The sequence below is a fragment of the Sorex fumeus genome, unplaced genomic scaffold (genome assembly GCF_029834395.1).
Source record: "Sorex fumeus unplaced genomic scaffold, SorFum_2.1 ptg000061l, whole genome shotgun sequence".
Taxonomy (NCBI): Eukaryota; Metazoa; Chordata; class Mammalia; order Eulipotyphla; family Soricidae; genus Sorex; species Sorex fumeus.
Window position 1 is genome coordinate 44,568,417 of NW_026606118.1, and position 27,595 is coordinate 44,596,011.

Here is a 27,595-nt window from a genome sequence, read left to right on the forward strand (position 1 = left end):
TCATATAGTTTAACTATTACAGATTTTTAAAAATTACTTCCAAATTAGGTATGATTAAGACAGGCGGGGGCTGGAGCAATAGCACAGCAGGTAGGACGTTTGCCTTGCATGCGGCTGAACCAGGTTCGATTCCCAACATCCCATATGGTCCCCTGAGTACCACCAGGAGTAATTCCTGAGTTCAGAGCCAGGAGTAACCCCCGTGCATTGCCGAGTGTGACCCAAAAAGAAAAAAAAAAAAAGAAGTAAAAACCTAGGAAGATTCTTTATTCAGATTACTTCAGAAGTGATTTTAAGTTCTTGCTCCATGCTTTCCACTTTAACCAATATTGGAACTATGGGAAGGTGTGGAGTGGCCACATTGCCCAAGTGATTATTTCTATCTTGGGACTGCTAACAGTGAGCTATGTTCAAAGACCTGAGTTTTTGTTTCTGCGTCAAAAGATTGATGAATGAGGTCCGTTTGTTTTGAATTTTCAAAAGGTACCTTTTGGGGCCAGAGAAATAAAACAGGAGTTAAGGCACTTGCCCTGCATCCCACCAGCCCTGGTTCAAATGGCACCGCATATGGACCCCCAATGCCCCAGGACTATTCCCTGAGCATAATTTCTCCACCCCCAACAAAACCTAAGTACAAAGATGCCTTTTTGTGATACCTTTTAATACCTCAAGCTCCACTTTATTTATTTATTTATTTATTTATTATAATAGGTTTATTTCAATTTTTCATATAAACAACAGGCATTCACATACAGTGTTAGACATTTTACATTTTTTTTCTTTTTTTTTTAATTAGGCCCTGGGGCCTCCTGGGCAATTTGCATTGTGAGAATAAAATCACTACAAATATCTGGAACACCTTTCCTTAAGAATCTTATAATCTAGCAAAGGAAAGATTTATGAACACATGGGAAGTTAAATTGAAATGATTTTTTTTTTTTGATTAGCGAAACACCATGAGGTACCGTTATAGACTTACAAATTTTTATGCTTGGGTTTCAGTTATACAATGATCAAGTACCCATCCCTCCACCAGTTCCCATCCTCCACCACCACGGGTCCCAGAATCCCTCCCACCCCCCTACCCCCCATCCCACCCTGCCTCTGTGGCAGGGCATTCCCCCTTGTTCTCTCTCTCTTCTTTTGGGTCCTGTGTTTTGCAAGAGAGGCATTGAGTGGCAATCATGTTTAGTCTATAGTCTACTTTCAGCATGCTTCTCCCACCCTGGGAGGATCCTCACAACACCTTTTATTTGGTGCTCTCTTCTCTATCTGAGCTTCCTTTTCCCCTAGCATGTGTGGCTGGCCTCCAAGTCATGGAGCAAAATTCCTGGTACTAATCTTGGCCACTCCTGGGTGTTAGTCTCCCATTTTGTTGCTTTATGTTCCCCAGATGAATGCAATCTTTCTGTGTTTATCCCGCTCTTTCTGACTCATTTCGACAAGCCCCATTTTAAAAGGGATCCCTGGTGCACAGAATTGGGTCGATCATTGTTTTTAAGGGCTGGAGCGATAAAACAGCGGTAGGGCGTTCGCCTTACAAGCGGCCAACATGGCCGACCCGAGTTCGATTCCTCCGCCCCTCTCGGAGAGCCCGGCAAGCTACCGAGAGTATTCGATATGCCAGACACAGTAACAACAAAGTCTCCAATGGAGACGTTACTGGGCCCGCTCGAGCAAATCGACGATCAACGGGAGGGCCTTTACCTTTACCTTTACCTATTGTTTTTGGTTAGAGTGGTACTGCCACTATTGTTCTATATATTGCCTGCTCTTAGTTTCTTCATAACGAGCCCTTATTTATACCCCTCAAAGTTGGCAGATCAGACAGCCAGCATTCGGGTTCTTTTGGTTTGGAGGCCACATCTGGTGGTGTTCAGGACTTACTTCTGGCTCTGTGTTCAGGAATCGCTCCTTGCGGGACTCGGGGATCGTATATGAGCTGACATCCGCACTGCCATGTGCACGGCAAGCATCCTGTGCTCTGTACTATAACTCCAACCTCTTACCCATAAACAGTTTTTTGTTTGTGGGTTCACTGGGTTTGAATGAAACATGAGGACCAAGTTGACCTCCACTCACAACCATTGAGGACCTCGTTGGGAGACTTGAAGGCTTGCTCACTCACAGATCTGCGGTAGATGCTGGCTGTCTGCTGGGGACTGCAGCAGGATTATTACTAGAACCCTCGCAGGTGGCTTCTGTGGCCTGGATTTCCAAGCCCCTTGGTGGCAGGTTCTGAGGATGAGTGTCGTGAGAGAAAGTGAGCCAGGAGACATTTGTGTTGTTCCAAACGAGCCTTGGAATCAGATTGGACACCACCATGCTCCTCCTTTTCTTGCTGATTCTTTGTCATCCCAGCAGTGGCCAAAAAAGCATTTTCAAACAGGTGTGATGTACCCCAGGGTGCCCTAGGGCACAGCTTGGAAACCAAGATCCGATCCTGCCTGGAGCTTCCTCGGAGAGACCTTGGGACCATGCCCTTTGGTTTCTTAGAAACCATCTTGACTCTCTGAGATCTTAACAAAGGGTTTTGCAATCTCTCCTGCAGCTCTTTCTTGTGGTGTGTGTGTGTGTGTGTGTGTGTGTGTGTGTGTTTGTGTACATGTGTAGAAGACCAATGCATGTGCTTTTCTGCTAATCAGTATGCCATGGTGTGATCTTCAGACTTTCTCACACTGCTGCAGCCTTGGTCTTTGTTTAGAAGCCACGTCCAGAGGCTGGAGAGATGATACCACTGGTAAGACCCAGCTTTGATCCTTCGCACTCCATATGACCCCTTGGCACTGCTAGGACTGATTGCTGAGCACAGGGCCAGGCCAGCACAGGGCCCTGCTGGTTATGACCCCAAACTGAACAAAAACAAAACTGACACCAGGTCCATATTTCCGCTTTCCTCACTGTCTATAGTTCAGAATGATGGTAATGTTTTCCTCTTGATTCCAGCCTGTTTTGACTTCTCTCCATGTGATAGTTCTTACTCCCCTTCACATTTTACCAGGAGGCACTTTGAGCACTGAAAATCTTCTTAGCTTCTTAACACTTCCATTCATAAGTGTTTCTCCTGTTTTCCATATTACTGGAAGCAGTTCTGAGCTAAACAGAGGTCTGCTTCGTCCAGCCTCTGGTAACATTTATGTTCCCAAAGCCCCCATTGACAGCTTGAGGGTTGTGACATGAAGCCCTTTGAGGCCCTGTGCTTGCTAACACTCTCTTCAAGGGAATTACAGTTTTTGTTTTGTTTGGGGATCACACCCAGTGATGCTTAGGAGCTACTCCTGGCTCTGCATTCAGGGATCACTCCTGGTGGGCCCAGGGGACTATATGAGGTGTTGGGGATCATTCAGCCTTGGGTTGGCCACATGCAAGGCAAGTGCCCTTCCCCCATACTATCTCTATGGCAATAGTATTTATATGCTCTTTTTGTTAATGCAGTACCGAACTCCCAGGCATCATCATCCTTTCCATTTACTGACTGGTGCGTAATGAGTGTAATGCAGAAAGCCAAAACCTAATGGCTTATAGCAGTCATCGCATTGGGGTCCGGAATGTGGCTGCCTCGCATATGGAGGTACCAGGTTTGATCCCTAGTACCACAATGCAATACCCAACAGTGAGCGCGGATGTTTGTATTTAGGGCCGAGCCTGTGAGCTGCAAGGAGCCCGGCAAGGCAGGTCAAGGCTGGATCTGCAGTCACCTGGGCTTGCTCACTTACTATTCAAGTGGCCAGAACTGGTCGTCAGGTGGACTGGAAGTGGGGACTCCACACAGCATCTTCCCCCAAGGCCCTTCAGGTGGTCCAGCATTCGGATAGCCGGGTGTCATAGTCAGATATCCATGTGGTCCAGCGTTCTGATACCTGGGTGTCATAGTCAGATGTCTTGAGAGATGTGAGAGCTGTGTCACCATCTTGTGTGACTTAGCTTTGCAAGTTAGGGTATGTGACTTCTAGATCAGTTGGGTCACAGAGCCTCCACTGGTCTTTAAGGGGAGAGGAAGTAGATCCCCACCCACATCCCTTTACGGAGGGGCAGGGGCCAGCAAGGCTTTGTAAGAACATATGGTTTCATTCACTAGAGGAATACAATCTATTTTAAAAGATCTGAATATAAATTTTAAACACAAATTTTACAACTGAAAAATAGTGTCTGGAATTCAAACTTCTCTAATCTTGACATAAAAGAAGTAGCAAGGAAAGAATTCATAAACTTGAAAATAATGTGTTACATCTCCCTTTCTCTCCCTTTTTATCTGTTAGTATTGGGGCATACCACGTTCATTTTCTTTGAATCTTTATGTTTCCATGTGGGCCTTTCCTCTCCTTTTACACGTATCTATTAGATATTTCTCGGAGAACCAGCTTAATGTTGAAGAATTCCTTTGACAGTTGGTTTTCTGAAAAGTTCTTGATTGTTCCTTTTAAACGGAATGGTCACCTAGCTAGTGGATTATTCTTGGGCAGAATCCTCTTCCCACCATCATTTTATTTTTTCTTGGTTTGGGGGGGGGGTCACACCCTGCAGTGTTCAGGGCTTAATCCTGGCTCTGCACCCAGGGATCATTCCTGTCGGGGTTTAGGACTGGGGCAGGGAGGGGTCATATGTGATGTCAGAGTCAAACCTGGGTTAGCTACTTGCAAGGTAAGTGTCTTTCTGCTGTCCTACCAGTTTGGCCCCCTGCTTAATGTATTGTTCTAAACTAATACTGTGCTTCAGTAAATGGCTGTTAACTTCAGCATTTTTGAGTTTGGATCAGACCAGTGCCTAATTTTAGGATTCTTGTATTGTGTGAGAAATTAAGTAATGTTTTCGACTGACAAAGTGTTTTCCCTGAGACAGACTCACTGTCATTAAGCTGGCCTCGGTGCTGCCTCAGTTTCCTTCCTTGTTTTCTTTTGCAGCGGTGAGCCCCTGAGTCCCGAGTTGGTGTCGGCCGTGTCGGCTGTCGCAGACTCTCTGCCCTTCGACAAGCAGACGACCAAGTCAGAACTGCTTAGGCAGCTCCAGCAATATGAGAAGGAGTCCAGGGCCCAGAAAGAAGGAGAAAGACCCAAAATTAGGTGAGTGCCTCAGTCTGTCGTGCCTGCTGGCACCTCAGAGTAGGCTCTTTCCTGGGACTGGTGAGTACAATTAGACACACTGTATTCCTGTGTGTAGATTACATATTTACTATAAGAGATGACTCATAAAGTGAATAGCATTAGTTTTTTTTTTTTAAACTCGTATCTTTAGTAAGATTTCAGGATTTTGTTTGGTTTCTGAGGGGCATTGTTTGGGCCAGTGCTCAGGGATCACTGCTGGTGGTCCTCACAAGACCATATGTGGTGCTAGGAATTGAACTGGGGTTGGCACCATGCAAGGCAAACACCTGTACTATCTCTTTGGCCTCAAGATATTAGTTTATTTCATGCCCAGTGAGTGCTGGAGAGGTAATACAGCACGTATGTGAGGCACTTGCCTTGCACACGGCTGACCAGGCTTCCATTCCTGCACCCCATGTAGCTCGCCAAGTCCCTCCAGGAGTGATCCCTGAGCACCACTGGGTGTGACCCAAAAACCAAAAAAAGTTGATTATAAAAATGAAAGCCAAGATATTATTCCTGGCTCTGCACTCAGAAATTATTCCTGGCAGTGCTTGGGGGACCATATGGCAAACACCCTACCCGCAATTGAATGGTTAAACTTTAGTTTTACAAAATTATACTGTTTCCTGTCTCTGGAGAAGAAATAGTAAATTTAGAAAAGCAATCATGCATATGTAAAAGGGTAACACAGTTTCTGTGAGATTTCTTGATATTAAATAACTTACAAGGGGCTGGAGCAGTAGTACAGCGGGTAGGGCATTTGCCTTGCACTCAGCTGACACGGGTTCTATCTCCAGCATCCCATATGGTTCCCCCTGAGCACGGCCAGGAGTAATTTCTGAGTGCAGAGCCAAGAGTAGCCTGTGAGCATTGCTGGGTGTGAACCCCCCCCTCCCCACACACACACACCCAAGTAAATAAATAAATTGCTAGTTTTATGAACATTGAGGTAAGTGTTAGGCCCGATCCCTTCCTGGTTTCTTACTGTGGTGCTCTGACATCTTTCCCCTCAGCCTCTCATCTTCAGACTCCTCTTGCCAGGTTTGAATGCTGCCGACATGAAGTCAGTGGTTATGCTTTGCATTGGAGAACATCCAAAGACTTGAACGGGATGTGTACCAGATTTATCCTGGAAACTGAGAATAATACATACAAATGACTAGACTGTCTCTTGTATCACTTGTTTAGGGCCAGGGAGATAGTTAAAAGCGCTGAAGCACATGTTTTGCATGCTATGTGCTCATTTTGAATCCCTGTAACTCCATGTTCTTGTGAGCATGGCCAGGAGCAAGCCCTGATAACTGGTGTAGGAGTAGCCTCAGAAGACCGCAACCTATGGGGCCCCCTCCCCAGAAATCACTTCTTTATATTATCATGATGTAAGACAGCAACTTAAAGGTGCCTAGATTTCTAGAATGTTTAAACATAGTTGGTATGCATACAGATGTTGATTGCATGTCAGTAAAATTCTCTGTATGTTTATTTGTAAATGATATGTTTATGTTTTAAATGAATGTTTGTTTTGTTTTGACCACACCCAGCCAGACTGAGGTATTGCTTCTGGCTCTGAACTCAGGAATTATTCCTGGCAGTGCTCTGGGGATCATATGGTAAACCCCGGCAGGCCCCTAAATCAACATTTTTTTAAGAGCATCTTTAAAATACAAAGGAGGGACTGGGGAGGTAGAGCAAGTGCTAGAACTCATGCCCAGCCTGTGCAGAGCCCTGAGTTCGTTTCTGGTACTGCATGGCCCTTGAGCACAGCTAGAACTGCTCAGGTGGCCCTTGAGCACCCCTGGCCCCTCCTAACAAGGTCTTCTGGGAGTGGCCCCTGTTAAAAAGAAATAAACATATTTTTTATGGAATATGAATTTTCATATTTGACATTCTTATTTAAACATAATCTTTTTCTGAAATTGTGCATAGAAATGGGGAAAAATTAATTTGATGCTTACCATGGTTTGGAGGTGGGTGGGAGTGGCCAGGGGCACTGGTGGGGGTGTGGTATTGGAACACTCTGTATAATTAAAATCATAGTGCCTAAAGTTTAAAAAGATATATATATATATCTTTAAAGACTTAAAAAGACAGGAATCCTAAGTTTAAGATGGTGCCTTTACTGTCCCTTTTCTGGTTTTAGTTTCAGTAACCTAATATCGGATATGAAAGTCGCTCGGAACACCACAGCAAGAGTCAGTACAAGGCCAGTGCATCAGATCCAGTTTGACGAAGGCACTGACCATATTCTTCTGGGTGAGAAGACGATCGACATGAGAAATAGGTATTCAGACTTTGCAGTCTGTTTGCTCTTATCTACTGACTGTAGTGCCCATTATTGCTAACTCTTTGCACATTACAGATGCACTTTCCTCGTGTACCATTTTCTAGAGATGGAAAGATGTTCTGGGTTTCGCCCTCTATTTATGGTACGTTTTCCTACAGCATTCCTCTGAACCACCCTCCCTCTCATGGGGCCTCTAGGAGCAGCTCCTTCCTGATTTACAATAACTGGCACTGACTGACTGTATTCTAAACAATGGGCATCTTGTGAGAAGCAGTAGTTTTCATTCTGTGGCCCTAACAATTATTCATATATTCTTCATATCTCTGTATATACATTCTTCTTCATAGTTCGAGAGAAGACAAAGGAAGGAAGGAAGCTCTGGTATAGGAACCAGGGAGATAGCTCTGAGGCCTGGCGCCCCTGCCTTCTGCCATCCATAATTCCTGGCACCAGACACCCCACCTCCACCCTCCACTGTTCATTGTCGCCCTGGAGGCCTCTGAGTACTGCTGGGCCCTGGTGGCTCTCAGCACTGGTGGCCCTGAGCATTGAACTCAGGCCTGAGCAGCTGGGCCAAGCCTCGAATGGCGTGGCCCCTGGTCCCCCTGTGCCATGCTCAAGGGGGAGCATTCTTCCCCGCTGCACCCCACACTCAGCAGCCCAGCATAAGACCTCCAGGGGAGGGTGACTGTGGCAGTGTGAATTTCATGTTTTGCAGGCCAAGATGAAATCCAGGCAGGGCTTCATTAGCATACACGTTTTTATTTTTCAGTAGAAAACTGTTTGCATTTACAGAAAGTTTCTGTTTTCTCCTTTCTACCAGCTGTAAGGTAGTAGTGGAAAGAAGGGAACAGACATTTAGTGTGTTTTAACAAAAACAAGTTCCCTCTGTAGCATACCCTGCCGCATCACTGAAGCATTTTCAGTGTGTGTTCGATGAATTTTTATTTATTCATGGTACACCTGGTGGTGCTCAGGGATCACTCCTGGAGGGACTTGGGGGACCATACGGGATGCTGGGGATTGAACTCAGGTCAGAGGTGTGCACGGCTTGCAAGTGCCTTACCTGCTATAATATCGCTCTGGCCCATCCATGGATTTTGTTTTAAGTGAAATCTAAGGAACTTGGGTAATTTCCTTATGCTGTGCAGTAGACTAATTTGTACAGGGAGATTAGAAAAGATGGGTAGCAGTTAATATTGTTAAGAGGTCACAGTGGTTTGGAAAATTACTCTGATTACTAATTTTCTAGCACTGTCACTGTCCTCCCATTGTTCATCGATTTGCTTGAGCGGGCCCAGTAACGTCTCCATCGTGAGACATGTTGTTCCTATGTTTGGCATATCGAATACATCACGGGTAGCTTGCCAAGCTCTGCCATGCGGGCGAGATACTCTCGGTAGCTTGGCGGGCTCTCCGAGAGGGGTGGAGGGATCGAACCCAGGTCTGCCAGGTTGGCCGCATGCAAGGCAAGAGCCCTACCACTGTGCTATAATTTTAACTTTTTATCATGGCTTATTAGTAGAACACATACCTGGAATTTTATATCAGATTCCTTACGAATATTTAGCCTTAGGCTAAGGAGACAGTTGGAACTGCGAAAGGCGAACTGCTTAGCATGCCAGAGGCGCAAGATGAATCCCCAGCACCCAGGGTGACCCCTGAGCAGTGTGGAAGCAGCCTCTAATGCACTAACAGGTGTAGCCCCAAGACAAACACAGAGGAATATTTAACTTCAGTCTTCTTTGAATCTTTGAATTGATTCCCTGTAGCTATTAGAATGCTGCAGCATACTTGATTTTGAAAAATACTTTTTTTGAAATTAGAGATTTCAAGGGAGAAACTAATAGGGAAGGGTTGATGTACAAGAAACTGACTAAAGTCCTCCGGAATACGGGGAAGCAGTGAGGTACCAAGTTGCTCACCGATTTCTGACTCGGATGATCCTGAGATAACCCCGCCTGCACTGAGCCCCAGAATAGTGGAACATCCTGGGCCAAATTCTGCAGCTGAGGATGGAGAGTGGGGAGGCATGGGGCAGTGGCCACCTCCAAATCAGTGCTGGGCTACTGGCTGCTGCGAGGACTTTGCGACGTCAGAGGCCCCTTCCTGACTGCGCTGACTGCCCCTGGGGAAGGTGCTTCCTGAGAGGATCCTATTCTAAATGACTTTCTGCTGGGCTGGAAAGCAAGATGGACTAAGATGATTGTGTTACAGGTGGCCAACCCCAATTCAGTTCCCCGAGCTCTGTCAAGATTGATCCCGAGTACAGCCAGGAATGGCCTCAAACGAATTTTTTTTTGTGGGGGGGGGTCACACCCGGCAGTGCACAGGGGTTACTCCTGGCTCTGCAGGAATTACCCCTGGCGGTGCTCAGATAACCGTATGGGATGCTGGGAATTGAACTCGGGTTGACAGCGTGCAAGGCAAATGCCCTACCCACTGTGCTATCGCTCCAGCCCCTCAAAAGAATTTTTTAAAACAATTTTTCTTGGGGACTGGAGCAACAGTATAGTTGGTAAAGTGCTTGCCTTGTTTTTTGTTTTTTTGTTTTGTTTATTTTTTGCTTTTTTGGGGGGGGGGGGGTCACACCCAGCGATGCACAGGGGTTACTCCTGGCTCTTCACTCAGAAACCACTCCTTGGCGGTGCTCAGGGGACCACATGGGATGCTGGGGTTGGCCGCATGCAAGACTTGCCTTGTTTGTGGCCTATTCAGATTTGATCCCCAGCATCTCAGATGGTCCCCTGAGCACCACCAGGAGTGATCTCTAAAACTGCTGGGTGTGGCCAAAAAAAATAAGACATTTGAGGAATAGGGAAAAAACATGCATAAACTACATAGTGAATGCACAGTAAATGTCCATTCTTACCTTTTCCACTCTATCAAGTGTGTAATCACCAGGCGACTGGGGAGCCCTGTGGCTCTCCCTCGTTGCCTGCGTTCAGTGGTCTTAGGCCATTCCCCTCCTAGGACGGCCAATGCCATGGGCAGGTGCAGGAGGAAACGAGGGCCAGGCTGCTTGGTGATCAGTTGCTGTTCCTTCCATTCTCCCCGCGCACCTGTTCCAGTCTCACTGAACCCCTCATTCTAGTCTCACACTGTCTCCTTTTGTCTCCCGCTCATCTCTCTGCCCTCCATCTGGCTACCTGGTGTCTCCCTCTCCCTCCCCTTCCGCTCCCTTTCCCTTCCCTCTCCCTCCCCCTCCCTCCCAGCCTTGGGGGTAGCACAATCAACATACCAAAAGCCCTTCCTGATCAACAATCAGGCACTAGGGAGGAAATACCACCTACAGGTGTTTCTCCACTCCTTGATCCAGTAGCTTAATTAACATCTTAATTCTACTTCTTAGTATTAGTTATTTTGTATGGACACAGTGAAAGGAATATATTAAGCCTGTACATTAAGGCTCTCCTGGGGACATCTCACTATAGATCTCAGACTACAGTGCTCAGCCAGATTAATCTTTCCTAACCCTAGCAGGATCCTAATCCAGATGCTACTTTTTGGATCAGGACAAAATCTGTCCATGACTAGGCTCTTAACTTATAGTTAAGTACTACAGCGCTTTTGCCTGGCCCATTTTGATGCCAGTGTAGCATACAGCTTGCCCCGGGTCCATCCAGTCCCTCATCAGGACCCTGCTTTTGGGGTGCTAGGAAGTAAGAGAGAACAGATGCCGGGGCTGGAGAGATAGCACAACGGGTAGAGCGTTTGCCTTGCATGCGGCCGACCCAGGTTCGATTCCCAGCATCCCATATGGTCCCCTGAGCACCACCAGGAGTAACTCCTGAGTACATCGCCAGGTGTGACCCCCCCCCAAAAAAAAAGAGGGGGCTGGAGCAATAGCACAGCAGGTAGGGCATTTGCCTTGCATGCGGCCAACCCAGATTCGATTCTCAACCTCCCATATGGTCCCCTGAGCACCACCAGGGGTAATTCCTGAGCACAGAGCCAGGAGTAACCCCTGTGCTTTGCCCGGTGTGACCCAAAAAGCAAAAGAAAAGAGAGAGAAGAGAGAGAGAGAGAGAGAGAGAGAGAGAGAGAGAGAGAGAGAGAGAGAGAGAGAACAGATGCCCAGGAGTGAATATCATTTGGAGTCAATTAACTCCCAAGTGACAAAAGCATAGCAATAACTGTCTTTCTGTATCTCTACAAAAAGGACTTTGCTCTGAATTAACTATGCAAAGGGCTTAAGGAGAAAGGAAAAGCAATATTTACAAATTAAGAGTCTGGTTAGGAGATAAAGGTAATTGACCAGTTGGGGGAAGCAGAGCACAAAAAAAAGAGGTTACAAATAAACACAGAGGAATGGGAGCACTGTGATGGGAGTAACCCAATAAGCCTAAGCTCCCTGTGGCAAGGCAGAAAGGACAAACCAATATTACCCTTCTTTCGAGCACTTTTGTGTGTTTTTGTTTGCACCACAAGGCTTGAACCTGGAGATACGTTGCTCTGCCCCTGAGCCACGTCCCAGGTCCCTGGCAGGACTTCCTTTAATCCAGTAGCCTACCCACCTGAGAGGAATCTGGGTGAATGCCGATGGGAAAAAGCATTAAAGGCACTGAGGGTAGCTTGGAATATCCATGACTCTGGTTAGAGATATCAAATATAAATAAATGTCTCCTACAAGAAAACATGTGATTTGATATCACTTTGCCTAATTTTAAGGCTGTGTTTGTATTTTTATTTCATTTAATTTAGTAGAAAAAAGATAATTTGATCCAAAAGGATTCAAAAACATTTTAAAAATTGACGCTCCTTTAAGGACTAGAGAAATTGGGGTTAAAGCAGTTGCCTTAACCCTAGTTTGATCTTGACACTGCATATGGGCCACCAGGAGCAATCTCTGAGCACTGCCAGTATGATCCACGTCCCCCAAATTAAATTAACCATCCCTCCCCATTTATAAACTGATTTGGAATGTGCCAGTAAATTTTTTTCAAGGGCATGAATCTATACCCAAAGCATAAACATTTGATTGAAGTAGACCAGGAAGATGTTTCCTGTTAGCTCTCTGACATTAATTTCAATAGTTAATTAAAAATAATTATGTACAGAAAGTTAATAATTTCAAAATTGTAAGATGATTGCTTCATCCACTGTAGGGTTTTGATTTATCTTTTTTTTTTTTTTTTTTTGGCTTTTTGGTCACACCCGGCGATGCACAGGGGTTACTCCTGGTTCATACACTCAGAAATTACTCCTGGCTGTGCTCAGGGGACCACATGGGATGCTGGGAATTGAACCCAGGTCGGGCCGAGTGCAAGGCAAACACCCTACCCACTGTGCTATCACTCCAGCCCCTTGATTTATCTTTTATAATTTTAATTAAACACTGCAGTGTTTTCTTTTTTTTTTTTCTTTTTTTTTAAAATTTCATTGAATCACTGTGAGATAGTTACGAGCTTTCATGTTTGGGTTACCATCACACAATGATCAAACACCCGTCCCTCCACCATTAAACATTCCCGACCACCAGTGTCCCCAGTAAATCCCCCCAACCCCCCTTTCCCAACCTCTCCCTGCCTCCATGGCAGACAATATTCCCCATACTCTCGCTCTACTTTTTCGCGTTATGGATTGCAATACACACACTCAGAGGTTCTCATGTTTGGTCCTTTATCTGCTTTCAGCCCATATCTCCCATCCCAACCGATTCCTCCAGCCATCTTTTTCTTAGCGATCCCGTCTCTATTCCAGCCTTCTCCCCTTTGCTCCTGAGGTAGGCTTCCAGCTATGGAGCAGTCTTCCTGACCCGTGTCTCTACCATCCTTAGGAGTCACCTTCCTTTTACGTTGTTTTATTCTCCACAAATGAGTGCAGTCCTTCTATGTCTGTCCCTCTCTTTCTGACTCATTTCACTTAGCATGATACTCTCCATGTCTATCCATTTATAAGCAAATTTCATGACATCATCTCTCCTAACAGCTGCATAGTATTCCATTGTGTAGATGTACCAAAGTTTCTTTAATCAGTCATCTGTTCTAGGGCACTTGAAGTTGTTTCCAGATTTTGGCTATTGTGAACAGTGACATTGCAGTGTTTTCTTTACTTAAACTTAAGTCAAGTGTTGACTTTAATACCTCTACCTTAACATTTTCTTGATATTTTTCTACAACATTGGATTTTCTAAATTTTGTTTGTTCTGATTTGGGGCTACACCCTGCAGTGCTGAGGTCTTTCTCCTGGCTCTGCACTCAGAGATCATTCTTGGTAGGAATGGAGACCATATGGGATGCCAGGAACTGAACCTGGTCGGCTGTGTGCAAAGCAAGTACTCTCCCACTGTATTATCTCCCTAGCCCTGGATTTTCTAAATTCTTAATATTAAATGGGTTAACTTAAATTGTGACAAATTAAGCTAACCTTTACAATGAAGTGTTTGAGGAATTAAACTGCTCTCACCGTTTTATTGTATTATAAAGCAAAAATTGAAGTGCATTTTTCCCTGTTTCAGTCAGTGGTCCTGCAGTCTTGAGAGATCAGTTAAGAGTAGTGTAGGTCAGTAGATTTATTTTAAATTGTAGATTAACTGGTGCATGTAAAAACTTCTCATAAACATTTTGTTGATTGCGTATAAGTATTCGTTAAAATTGTTTTCTTTTTAGTATTAAGAGAAGTATATCCAAGGGGAAGAGACTTAACATTTTTGAGCCGAAGACAGACACTGCAGAGGCACCCAAAGCAGGTTTGTTAAGAAAAGAACTCTGGGACCAGAGATGGTACCGTGGGTGGCCGGGGCACTGGCCTTGCTGGGGCCGACCTGGGTTCCCTCCCTGACATCCCTTATCCCTGACATTCCTGAATGCAGAGCCAGGAATAAGCTCTGATCACGGCCAGTGTTACCCAAAAACAAAACAGAAAGAAAGGTGGATGGGAGGAGGGAAAAAAGGAACTCCACTATTTCTGTGCTGTAGAAACGTGTCATCTTTCCTTCTTCACAAAGTTTCTGAATGCTTTGAGGGCATACTGGTTGGGCATTTTGAGATCTCATCTTGTCACTAGCCTGGCTCATGTTTATGAAGTTCCCCGATGTTCTTGGTTTTGGTCAGTTTGGAATGCTTTGCAGAGACCCTACACTTATTTTGCTTTCTGCCCCCTGGGGGGGGGGGGGGGGGGGACAGCCCAATTCTCCCCTAGAAATATATTGGGTTTTTTTGTTTGTTTGTGGCCGCAGCCAGCTGTGTTTGGGGTTCCTCCCAGCTCTGTTTTATTTGGGCCAAACTGTTCAGAGGCTTGAACTCCCTCAAGCAGGCCCCCAGCCTTCCGAGCTATCTCCCACCTAGGAAATCGCGACACTTGCTGCCATCCCCAGGTGAGGCACTTGGATTTTTGAAGGATCTTGCTTTCTTTTGTGTTTCGCTTTGTAATTTTTAAGTCTGAAATCTTATTTGCGAAACAAATACTGAAATTCAGATAAAAATATCCATTTTATTAAAAAGTAGAAAATTAGTGTATTTCAGTAAAGAAAATTATGTGCAAATTTATGAAAGTGGACTCGAAGCCAGTTCTGTTTTAGTGAGTGGTAATTGCATGAGTCTAAGGACTGTCTTTTGTTGCCAGTTGACATTTGATGACTCCTCTTTCCTCCCACCGCCAATAATGCCTGACCCCTAGTTGGCATTCAGTAATTCCCTATTGGTTCACTGAGCTTCTCTGTCCCAGGCCAGCCTGCTGAGTTCTTTCTGCTGTTGCCACAAGTTCCTCCTGCTGACTCTGGAGTCAGCTCCAGCCGAGAGAGAGTGTGCAGCAGTAGGAAGAGCTTTGGTGCTGGGTAGATCTCAGTCCATATTTCAGTTCTGCTCTGTGAACCTCTCTGAATTTCCCTTTCTTGGCATAAAGTAGGTGTAATGCATACTTTTTGAGGATTAAACAAGGTAAGAGAAATCTCGGGCAAAGGGCAAGAGGCATTCAGTAAGTGTTCACAGCTACTCAGCAGTGTAAGAATAGCAGTCATGATGGAAAGGACATAGGCTGGTCAGTGTCCACTGGATACATGCTTTAAATATGACCAGGATAAATAAGTAATGTTTTAGTTGCTCTGCAGATATCGCTGATTAGCCCAACTTGAGTCATTGTTTCTCTGCATCAGGTGTCCAAGGCCAGTGGACTCAGTTTCCAACAGTTAATTGTGTGACCAGTTAATTGTGTACACCCCAAAACTCATAGAAACCGGGCAGGTAGGTCACTTTCTTTGCATGCAGCCAACCCTGGGTTCCATCTCCGGCACCCTATATGGTCCCCTGATTGCTGCCAGAAGTGATCCCTTAGCACCGGCAAGTGTGACCCTCAAAACAATAATAACAAAGTAAAAAAAAAAGGAAAAGAAAAGAACCAACTTAGAAAGAGCACACTCTAGGAAGAATAAATGAGCAGGTAAACCAATGCACCTCCCTGTCGGATGCTGTAGAACTGTCTCAACAGTTAGCTCTGTCCCTTTCAGACAGTGACTTCAGAGCCTAGGCCCTCGACTCTTCTGCTGCGTGTGGCTTCTTACTCATCAGAGGTTTGAGATTTACCAGTACTGTTGCATCTGCCGGGACTTTGTCTATAGTAGCAGGTGTTTGTAGGAATGTACCATGTCTGTGTTCACTCACCTTTGGTGGGTGTTCTGATTGTTTCCACTTTGTACCTTTTACAAATATAGCTGTTATTCGTCAATTGCCTCGAGCAGGCCCCAGTAACGTCTCCTTCATCCTAGCCCTGAGATTATATTCAAGTCTCTTTAGGAGAATGAGACCCATCAATGTTACTGGTATTTGGCATATTTGGTATGCCACGGGGAGTTTGCCAGACTTTGCCCTATGGGCAGGCTACATTCAATAGCCTGCAAGTTTGTCCGAAGTAGGAATGAGATAATAAGATGTCATAAAAAGATGTCCTGATAAGATGTTGCGCGACCGCAAATGCGGCCGTGCAGTTCCGGGAGCTGGGTTTTATAGTCTCTGAGTCTTGGCCGTTGATGGGATTACACGGCGCCAGGGGGCCAGGTGGTGGGTGTGACCCCTGCCTACTGGAATTTGGAGGATCTGGGTGGAAGATGCTCGACTCCAATTCGAGTAGGCTTGGAGGTCTCGGCCCCGGAACCCGCGTGGCTTTGTCCCTCTGCCAGTACCTTCATGTGTGCGGAGAGTGGTCTCAGCATGGTGGTGGCTGGTCCTGGAGGTCTTCGGCTGCTGGAGCCCTGGTCGGGGCGGGGAGGAAAGCTCAACCCGCTCCCCTCCAAGGGACCCCGGCGAGGAACAGCCAGGCGCAGGGGCAGGAGACTGCTTGAGCTTTTATGTACAGGTCTTTGTGTTGTTTTCTTTTGGGTATTATCTAGGAGTAAAGCATTATCTATCTATCATTAGCTGTTTCAGAAATTGCACCGCCCTTTTCCAAAGTGTTGTACCATTTTACCATCCCACTAGCAGTGGCTAGTAGAAATAGGACTTCTTGGGTTTCCCAATAAAAGATGGCTTCCCTTCTATAGAAATCACTCAGCACCCCACCCCGCCTGGAACTTTACCTACTGTAAATAGGGAAAACAAAAGCGCTCCCTGTTGTGCCTAAAGGCACTCCTACACCCCCCCTCCACACACACACACACACCCGGGACTTTGGACAGGGAGGGGAACATTGCTCCAGAGGCTGATTACCTGGCTTGCCATGATTCTAGTTGATACACTGTAGAACTCTCCTCCCATTGTTCAGTTGTTCATTGATTTGCTCCAGCAGGCACCAGTAACATCTCCATTGTGAAACTTGTTACTGTTTTTGGCACATCGAATATCCCAGGGGTAGCTTGCCATACTCTGCCATGCGAGCGGGTTACTCTCAGTAGCTTGCTGGGCTCTCCAAGAGGAAAGGAGGAATCGAACCCAGGTCAGCCGCTTGCAAGGCAAACACCCTACCCGCTGTGCTATGATTCTGCAACTGATTCTAGTTGTAGTCTTATATTTTATATTTGTTTCAGTGGCGCTCTCAAAGAGTGAACTACTGCTGAATTAGGAGCATCAGTTGGAAATGTAAGACCAAATCAGAGTTAAGCATAGCACTTTAAAAAAAAAATTTTTTTTTCATTGTGGGCCACACCTATGCTCACACTGTGCTCAGGGCTTACTCCTGGCTCCGCACTCAGAAATTACTCCTGGTGGGACCATATGGGATGCTGGGGATCAAACCCAGGTGGGCCACTTGCAAAGCAAGTACCTTTCCACTTTATTCTGTCTACTGTACTACCTACCACTCTAGCCCCTAACGATAGTACTTTTATAAAGAAAGCGACTTACTTTGACTTGTGCCTATATACAATGCTTTTATTACACAGAGACGGCCCCTACACTTTGGGATGTGGAATTTGCGAAGCAGTTAGCCACAGTAAACCAACAACCCTTTCGGAATGGTTTTGAAGAGATGATCGAGTGGACAAAGGAAGGGAAACTGTGGACATTCCCAATTGACAATGAAGCTGGTAAGTCAGAACCGCAGAGGTCTGATGAAATTTCAGTAATTGGATAATCTCTGGCATATGTTCTGTTATAGGATCTAAACTTTTGCGTCAATGTCAAAACTCTGGAGAAATAGTTCTTCGTGTCCTGAAAGAAATCTAACAGTTACTTTTAAAAGAATATTAAAGTTTTACTTAGTTATAGGTGTTTGAGAAGGAAAATAAAGTAAAAGGCCCTCCCGTTGATCATCGATTTGCTCAAGCGGGCCCAGTAACGTCTCCATTGGAGACTTTGTTGTTACTGTGTCTGGCATATCGAATACTCTCGGTAGCTTGCCGGGCTCTCCGAGAGGGGCGGAGGAATCGAACTCGGGTCAGCCATGTTGGCTGCATGCAAGGCAAACGCCCTACCCGCTGTGCTATCGCTCCAGCCCGAAGAAATAAAATTATATGATAAATGTATCGTGAATTTCTTTTAATGAGTGTTGAGTACTCCAAATGAGGGTAGTTGCTAAGATTATTTGGAAATCTAACATATTTAAGTATTGGATTAGAAGATAAATTCCATTTTGGAGAACATTATAGTTCTTATGCTTGTGGTATCTTGTATTTGCAAAACCATTGCATTAATGAGGTGCAAGGTATTTCTACATAAAGCCAATTAAAGCAAAAGTGCTAGGAGGCTTTGAAATTCTATTGAACTCTTTGGCTTATGTACCTAGATGCTTTAAACTAATAGTAAATATTACCTGATTTCCTGGGGATTTTTTTCAAGGATAGTAGCTCTTCGTCCATTCAAAGAAGAGCAGTATAGCCATGTTACTACTTACTATTTTTCCTTTAGGGGACCCACGTTGTCATCAGTTAAATGTGTATATTGAATTCTTTTAGTTGGAGGAGGGGGAGGTGCTATAATCTGAACTTGTCTTGAGGCCCCACCTGGTGGAACTCAAGGTTTACACTCCGGCCTTTTGCTCAGGGATCACTCCTGTAAGTACTTTAAGGATTCGTATGTGATGGCGAGGATTGAACCCTATAGGCTATATACAAGGCAAGTACCTTTCCTGCTGTCTTCTCTTTGGCCCTTCTAGGTATATTTACAATTCGAAGAGAGCTGTGTACTGTTTTTTGTTTGTTTGCTTTGGGGACCACACCCAGCAGTGATTGGGACTTAGTCCTGGCTCTGCACTCAGGGATCACTCAGGATGGGGCACAGGGACCATATGGGGTACTGTGGATTGAATCCTGATTGGCTGCATTACAAGACTCCAACCCCAGATTTTTAAATCTTAAAATATTAGCGAGGATACTTTATTTTCCCAGATTTATAAATCTTAAATATTTACGAGGATACCCAGTAAGGTAATAGAAAAGCATGCCATTAGTGGTACAATGTCTTCAATAGTTTAACACTTAAATTTTTCAGATTCTTGAGTGTTCTAATTCCAAAGCAATTTAATCAGAGCCAGAGGGGTAGTACAGCAGGTAGTGTTTTTGCCTTGCACACAGCCAACCTGGGTTCGATCTCCAGCATCCCATATGGTCCCTGTCCCCTGCCATGAGTGATCCATGAGTGCATAGCCGGGAACAACCTCTGAGCACTGCCAGATATGACCCAAAAAAGCAAAAGAGGAAAAAAAAGGAAATTTAATCTTAATTTTGGCCTGTTTTTTTTTTTTAAGGTTAAGGAAAAAATACATGTATTTCAGCCTGGCTGTGGAGATAAGTGTGACATGCAGCCATGCACACGTTATCAATGCATCACAGTCAGAGGGGAGGTGTCTCTTTCTGACTAGGGCAGTTGTTATCTGGATGAATAATAGGAACAGAGTACACTTTCTCACTTTGATCACTCCCCACAGCACATGCGTAGGAAATTCTGAGTACCAGGAGAGATTCGGGACCAGAGAGAGCCTTAAGTACTTTAATAACTTTATTTCTTACTCTAAATTTGTAAGATTGATAAACTAGGCTCTCTCTGCAGATACTAGCTTCATGAATACCTATGGTGCGCTATCTTTGTGTCCCAAATGAAAGCTGTTTTTAAAATGCTAAGAGTAATTTTAAGTATGGAGAGTTGCTGGGACAAAAATAGCCCCGTCCTGGAAAACAGTCACCCTTTTGTTTTTATTCTTCAGCTAGCTTAAACTTTTCCACTTCTGCTGTGACACCCTTTGATATTTATGGAGAACATGTTGTAATCTGAGCTTGTGAGAAGAGTCTGACAGTTTGAGATCACCATAAAAAGTGGGTTCTTCTGATTACCATAAAAAGAGGGTTTCGGCCTGGAGAACATAGGGGTGGGTATAAAGATTGTTAGATATAAAGATTATTAGGTCCATGTCAGCTGAACTGGTCTGACAGTTGTTGCCGATGAGACAGGCAGCCTCCAGCGACTAACAGTGATGGTGAGCACAAGTAGAGGTTGTGCAGAGTGAGAGTGAGTGAGACTTGGTCTGCCTCGTAAAAGTCCCTGTCACGGCATGTAACTGGATTGCACCCATTATCCGTCATATCTTATTTAGGACTGTATTTGCCAGTACTTCATTGCTTTTAGCCTTTGCTTTCCTTGGCGTGTGTCTCCCAAGTGTTGCTCAGGAGACCCAGGAGCCCCTCCCCTTGATGCTTGGCCCGGCCACGATGGTACTTCAATACTGGGGCTCAAGATACGGTGCTGGAGATGGCCAGGGTCACTTCTGGTCATTGTGAGGGGGCCACCAGTGTTGCTGCAGTCAGCAGTGCTCCAGGAGGCCATGCAGTGCCGGGGTTCAAACGGGGGTCCTAGACATGGAAAGCATGCACCCCTAGTCTTGTACTATCTCCCAACCCCTAATTAAAGTTTCTCTCGAGGGGCTGGAGCGATAGCACAGCGGGTGGGGCATTTGCCTTGCTTGTGCCCGACCCAGGTTCGATTCCCAGCATCCCATATGGTCCCCTAAGCACCGCCAGGAGTAATTTCTGAGTGCAGAGCCAGGAGTAACCCCTGAGCATCTCCGGTGTGACCCCCCAAAAAAAAAGTTTCTCTAGAGGCCATTCCCAGTGGTGTGGGCTCAGGGCCCACTTTCAGTTGCTCACTGTGGTGCCATGAGGGGCAGGATACAGTGCTGGAAATTAATTTTTCTTTCTTTTTTTGGAAGGGGGGAGGCAAGGGAGGGGACCACACCCAGTGGTGCTCAGGATTCACTCTCCCTGTGGGTTCGGGGGACCATATGAGATGCTAGAGATTGAAACTGGGTCAGCTGCATGCAAGGCAAGTGCCCTCCCTCTGTCCTTTCTCCTGGTCCTCTCAGCTACTTATATGCTCTGCCACCCAAGTTCTCTCTGGCCCCAAAGCATTTTTATTCTGACTCAGATCTTGATTTTTTTTTTCCTTCTTGATACATGGAAGTCAGCTCTCTTTGTTTTTTTATGATGTTATGAAACCTCTAGATACATAGAGGTCAGCTTTTATTTTGCCTCAATATGTTGTAAAATAAAACATTTTACTTAATAGTTATGTGGTTTTCCATTGTATGAATACATTGGAAATTATTTTACCATTTTTATTTATTTTTTTTGGGGGGTCACACCCAGCAATGCACAGGAGTCACTCCTGGCTCTGCACTCAGGAATTACTCCTGGTGGTGCTCGGGGGACCATATGGGATGCTGGGAATTGAACCCGGGTTGGCCGCATACAAGGCTAACACCCTACCCACTGTGCTATCACTCCAGCCCCCTATTTTAACATTTTCTTTCTGATTGATGGAGATGTAATGGATTTTTATACATGTCTTTTTGTATATATTTGAGTTCTTTTCGTTTCCAAAAGGAGCAAACAACAGGTATATTTTGCTTAATTTTAATTTGTTTGGCTGGGGACCACCCCTGACTGTGCTTGGGGCTCACTCTGGCTCTGTGCTCCTCACTGGGAGAGACCCCGGGTCCGTGTGTGCCGGGGACTGAACCCGAGTCAGCTGATGCAAGGGAAGCGCCTCACCCTTTACCATGTCTCCAGTCCTGTAAACGTGTCTTTTAATTGCAGTAGTTACACATTCTCTTCTAAAAAAAATACCCTGGGGCTGGAGCAATAACACAGCGGGTAGGGTGTTTGCTTTGCACGCATCCAACCCGGGTTCAATTCCCAGCATCCCATATGGTCCCCTGAGTACCGCCAGGGGCAATTCCTGAGTGCAGAGCCAGGAGTAACCCCTGTACATCGCCAGGTGTGACCCAAAACAAAAACAAAAACAAAAAAATAACTAACCTGTCCCCCTAATTACCTGAAGACCCTGTTCTTCATATCCAAACTAATACCAAATATTAATTTTTTAATTATAATTTAAGGAAAATAGTGGTATCATGGGCTGGAGCGATAGCACAGCGGTAAGGTGTTTGCCTTGCACGTGGCCTACAGGGCCGATCCGAGTTCGATTCCTCCACCCCTCTCAGAGAGCCCGGCAAGCTACCGAGAGTATCTCGCCCGCACGGCAGAGCCTGGCAAGCTCCCCGTGAAGTACTCTATATGCCAAACACAGGAGCAACAAGTTTCACAATGGAGACGTTACTAGGCCCGCTTGGGAAAATCGATGAACAACAGGAGAACAGTGACAGTGACAGTGGTATTGTGGGGTTTTGCAGAGTGGGGGCTGAGGGGTATCAGGAGCCACATGCTGGCGGTGCTCAGGGGCTACTCCTGGCCCCATGCTCTGGGGGTGAACCCAGGCCACTGACATGCAGCGCATTTGCACTTGCCCCTTGAGCTATCACCCTGATTTACCCCCTGCACCTCCGCCCCCACCACATCGTTGATGTTACGTACATTTGGTGGGGATTGATTGGGGACCAGGGCTGGAGCGATAGCACAGCGGTAGGGCGTTTGCCTTGCACGCAGCCAACATGGCCAACCCAAGTTCGATTCCTCCACCCCTCTCGGAGAGCCCGGCAAGCTACCGAGAGTATCTCGCCCGCACGGCAGAGCCTGGCAAGCTCCCCATGATGCATTCGATATGCCAAACACACTAACAAGTCTCACGATGGAGACGTTACTGGGCCCGCTCGAGCAAATTGATGAACAGGAGGACCGTGACTGACCGTGACTGATTGGGGGCCACACCCAGAGGAGCTCAGGGTCTTATTTCCAGTGTGGACATTTTCAAATTGCTTGTTTTCATATATGTTGGCTATATTAATTTGTATTTTTCTCTAATTCACCTGTTTTTAGTCTTTGACTTCTTTCCCCCACTGGGTTGTTCTATCATTTTATAAGAACTTGATATATTAGAGACTTGAAATTTGTTTTTCAAATTTCTAAATTACATGTCTAATTCCGTTACTCATTTTTGGTGTTACTCTAAATACCTAAATGTCACACATTCATCCTGCCAACACAGATCATCTTAATTTTTGTTAGATCTGTAGTAATTTTTATTACTGACTAATATTTATAAGTCTCAGGATGCCGATCCTTGGTGGGGGGGTTGAAGTCGTTGTTCTAGGGCAGGGAGCAGTCTCAGAGGACTGCAGAGCATGCTTGCATGTAGGAGCCACGCACCCAGCTGCCGGCACCTGCAGAGGTGCTCCCCAGAGCACTGCTCTGGGCACTGTGCCTGAGCACCTCTGGCCCTGGCCCAAGGAAAAAAGAAATGCTCACTGTCCTAAGCATCATCGGGTTCTTTCACCTGGAAATTTCAGTTTTCAGTTTTGAAGAAATTTTATTTTAATTCACAGTTTTAAAAAAGTAGAAGAAAGCACAAGGAAATGGAAGAATGTTCCATGTTCATAGATTGGAGGACTCAACATGGTCAAAATGAGTACCCTGCCCAAAGCATTATGATGCAGGTTCAGTGCTGTGCCCACCGAGATTCAAGCGGCATTCTCCAGGGACACAGGACCAGTACTGCTAAAATTCCTATCGAACCGTTAAACTCCTGAATAGTGAAAGAAATTCTAAGAAAAAGATGGGCCTTGCATTCCCTGACTTGAAGCTGTTAGAAGGCTGTGGTGATCAAAGCAATATGGTACTGACATAAAAGCACTTTCAAGGGGCTGGAGTGATCCTAGAGCAACTTAAGTGTTTGCCTTGCATGCAGCCATTCTGGGTTCAATTCCCAACACCCCATTTGTCCCCCCCAAACCCACCAGAAGTGACTCCGGAGTGCAGAGTGGTGTTCAGGGCTTACTCCTAACTCTGTGCTCAGGGATCACTCCTGGCTGACTCAGGGACCACCTGGGATGTCAGGGACCTAACCTTGGTTGACCATGTTAAAGGCAAGCACCCTACCCCCTGTACTATCTCTGTGGCCTGATACTTCTGCTTCTAACACTGAATTTCTGAGAACAGGGCCTGGAGAGGTAGTGCAGTGGGTTGGGTGCTTGCCTTGCAAGCAGCCGACCCGGGTTTGATCCCCAGCATCCTATATGATCTCCTGAGCACCACCAGGAGTGAGGTCAGAACCAGGAGTAGTCCCTAAGATCGCCAGGTGTAGCCAAAAAGAATTTCTGAGATTGGGAAACCCCTTCTGCTGGTCAGACATTGGTGAAGTCATGGTCGGCACTGGCGGGTGTCGATGTGCACTAGACTTTCAGAAGACACAGTGGAGAAATCTGAAATAACGCTGCACCGGGAATGCTTTTCATGGTGTGGGACAATTCAAAGTGGCCCCTGGGAGTTGGAAAATCAAGTCAGGATACGGGAATTCTGAGTATGAAGAGGTCTCAGCAGTGCTATAGAACCAACTGTATGTTCGTTTTTGCTGCATGACCAGCCATTTGAAAGCTCAGTGAAAATGATGGGTTTTATCTTGTGGGTTTTCTGGCTGGTTTGGGGAGGTTGCAGGGCTTCTTTTGGGTGCTCTGTTTGTCAGTGGGGAGATGGTGATACCTGGGCTGTGTTGTGCTCATCCTCCTGCAGGCTAGCCTGGACTTGTTCAAGTGGCCACAACACAGGCCCTGACCACAAGAGAAAACAAGTATTGATGTGCAGGCGCTTTTCAGGCCTCCTCATGTTGTGTTTGGAGATACCCCATTGGCCAAAGCAGATAACCCGGTCAACTCCCAAATTCAAGTGTCGAAGAAACAGGCTCTGTTTCTGCGAAGAATGGCCAAGTGCACTGGAAAGGGGCCGTTGTACATGAAGGCCATGACACGACAGCATGTGACAATATGCCACGTGGGCTCATTTTTGACAGGCTTTAGGTTTTACAAAAGTAGTGCAAATGATCTGTTTTCCAAAAGTATTGTAAAAGATCTCTTCACTGTTCAAAATTGTACTCGTCTGTCAGTAACAGAATAATTCAGAGTGATAGAAAATTTCAAATCCTTTTGGGATCAGGCTGGAGCCATAGTACTGTGGGTAGGGCGCTTTCCTTGCCTGTGACTGACCTGGGTTCACACCGCAGCAGCCCATATAGTCGGTCTCTTGAGCACCGCCAGGTGTGATTCCTGCTTGCAGAGCACCGTTGGTGTGGCCTCAAAACAAAAACAGTAGCATGTGGATTCACATGGTGTTACGAGGAATAATAAATGTCCCATTTGTCCTTTACCAATTTAACCTCAGTAATTACCACGTACCTGAAGTACAATAACTGCCGCAGAGCTGTCATTGGTGCAGTCCCTTAGCCTGTGGTGACCATATCTGCTTGCCTCCCACTGTCTCCTGTATGGAGGGAGAGTCAGCTTGGTGCCTGATATTCAGCATGCACCCAGCCTGTTCTTTGTTTCCATCAGTTTCCACTTCAAGAAAAATATACAAGGGCCAGAGCAACAGTTTAGTGGGTAAGGTGTTTGCCTTGCACACGGCCAACCTGGATTGAATCACCAGCATCCCATATGGTCCCTTGAAGCACTGCCGGGAGTGATTCTTGAGTGCAGAGCCAGGAGTAATCCCTGAGCTTCGCCAGGTGTGACCCAAAAAGTCAAAAGTATATATGCAGATGGAATCGTATAGTATGTAATCTTTGATGGCTGAATTTTTTCACTGCGAGATGAATTCTATGGAAGTTTATCCAAGTTGTGGAATAGTAATTGTTATGGTCTTCTTTTGTTTTAATTTATTGCTGAGTATTCCATATTTTCAGTGTACTGTATAACCATTCACCTGAATGTACTGTTGAACAGTTTGCATGATAGACTTCTGGGTTTTACCAGAGTTCATCTGTTACAAATTAAGGTACTGTGAATACTCATGTTCAGATTTTTATGTTACTATTTCTCTTGGATAAATACTTGGGACTACAGTTGCTGGATCATATGGTAGATGCATATTTATTTTTTAAGGAAAGTTTTTGTTTTTCAGAATGGATATTTTGTATCCTATTACCAATGCATGAATGATCTATTTTCTCCTCATTTTTTCTGTTTTTCACATGGTTGGTAGTTTCATGGGTTTACGTAGTGCTTTGTTTCACACTGTTCTCTCTTTATTTAGTTTTGACCACACTCAGAGGTGCTCAGGGGACCATGTGTTACCGGGGATCAGACCAGGGTCAGCAGTATGCAAAAGGAGCATCTCTCCAATTCTTAGTGGGTTTGGTTTTGTTTTGTCTTGGGACCATACCTGGCAGGTCTCAAGGCTTATTCCTGGTTTTGCACTCAGGAAACACTCCTGACAGGGCTGAGGGAGTCAAACCCGTTCAGCTGCATGCAAGAAAAGCACCTAATTTGTGCTTTTCTTGTGCCATCTCTCCAGTCCTTCACACTTTTTTTTTAGTCCTGGTGCTTGCCAGAGGTTGTGCCCCCCTTTTAAGTTGATACACACACACACACACACACACACTCACTTACTCACACACAGTCACACAAACCTACTGTCTTGTGTGGCCAGAAATTACTTGCCATGACAAGGATCAGACTGCAGAATTGCCAGACTGACTGTGACTGTCTCATTGGCCGCACCAAGGGTTAGACTCATAGCCTGAGGCTAGCAGGGCAGATGCTTTAACCACTAAGTGTGCTCCCAGTCCTAGGAAGATGGTATTTTAAGTCTCTTTAATGATATGGGAGTTCTTGCTCAGTTAATATCATTTACCCTGTCATAGAGTTGTTTTATTGGTGAGCAAACCTATGTCTGACGCAGGTTCTTTCCCTAACTGTAATGCTGTTACCTAGCTAATGTTGATTTTATGATGTAAGATTTGCATTCAGAATTACAATGTGTCTTTTTTTCTTATTTCCAAGGTTTTGATGATGACGGTTCAGAATTTCACGAACATATATTTCTGGATAAATACCTGGAGGATTTTCCAAAACAAGGACCTATTCGCCACTTCATGGAGCTGGTGACCTGTGGCCTTTCCAAAAACCCATATTTGAGTGTTAAACAGAAGGTGGAACACATAGAATGGTTTAGAAATTATTTTAATGAAAAACAGGATATTCTAAAAGAAAGTGGCATTCAGTTCAGTTCATGACTATGCAATTTTTTTATTTCAAGCTCCTGGAAATAGGTATATCACTAAATAAATTCTACTGGAAGTTTTTCTATATTGTGTTCATTATTATATCTGATTTGAATGATATAAATGTTAAATTGTCTAAATGTATATAAATCATGGTAACTAAAATATTCTTAAGGGGCCGGAGTGATAGCATAGCAGGTAGGGCGTTTGCCTTGCACGCGGCCGACCTGGGTTCGATCCCCAGCATCCCATATGGTCCTCCAAACACCGCCAGGAGTAATTCCTGAGTGCAGAGTCAGGAGGTACTCCTGAGCATCGCTGGGTGTGGCCCAGAAAAGCAAAAATAAATGTTCTTAAATGCTAAACAATTACCAGCATTTGTAGATGCCACTAGCAGTTTCTTTAAGTGAAGTTACATA

General features: G+C 45.3%; 1 protein-coding gene across 1 annotated transcript in view; it reads left to right on the plus strand.

The window, feature by feature from the left end:
- MRPS31 (mitochondrial ribosomal protein S31) overlaps positions 1 to 27,261 on the plus strand; it is a 31,801-nt gene extending 4,540 nt beyond the window's left edge. The window contains exons 3-7 of the mRNA XM_056126210.1: positions 4,902 to 5,060; positions 7,225 to 7,365; positions 13,980 to 14,059; positions 17,681 to 17,824; positions 26,956 to 27,261. Of these exons, the coding sequence (XP_055982185.1) occupies positions 4,902 to 5,060; positions 7,225 to 7,365; positions 13,980 to 14,059; positions 17,681 to 17,824; positions 26,956 to 27,188 (757 nt within the window). The 3' untranslated portion in view covers positions 27,189 to 27,261. The remainder of the gene's footprint in view (positions 1 to 4,901; positions 5,061 to 7,224; positions 7,366 to 13,979; positions 14,060 to 17,680; positions 17,825 to 26,955) is intronic.
- Positions 27,262 to 27,595: the final 334 nt, after the last annotated feature.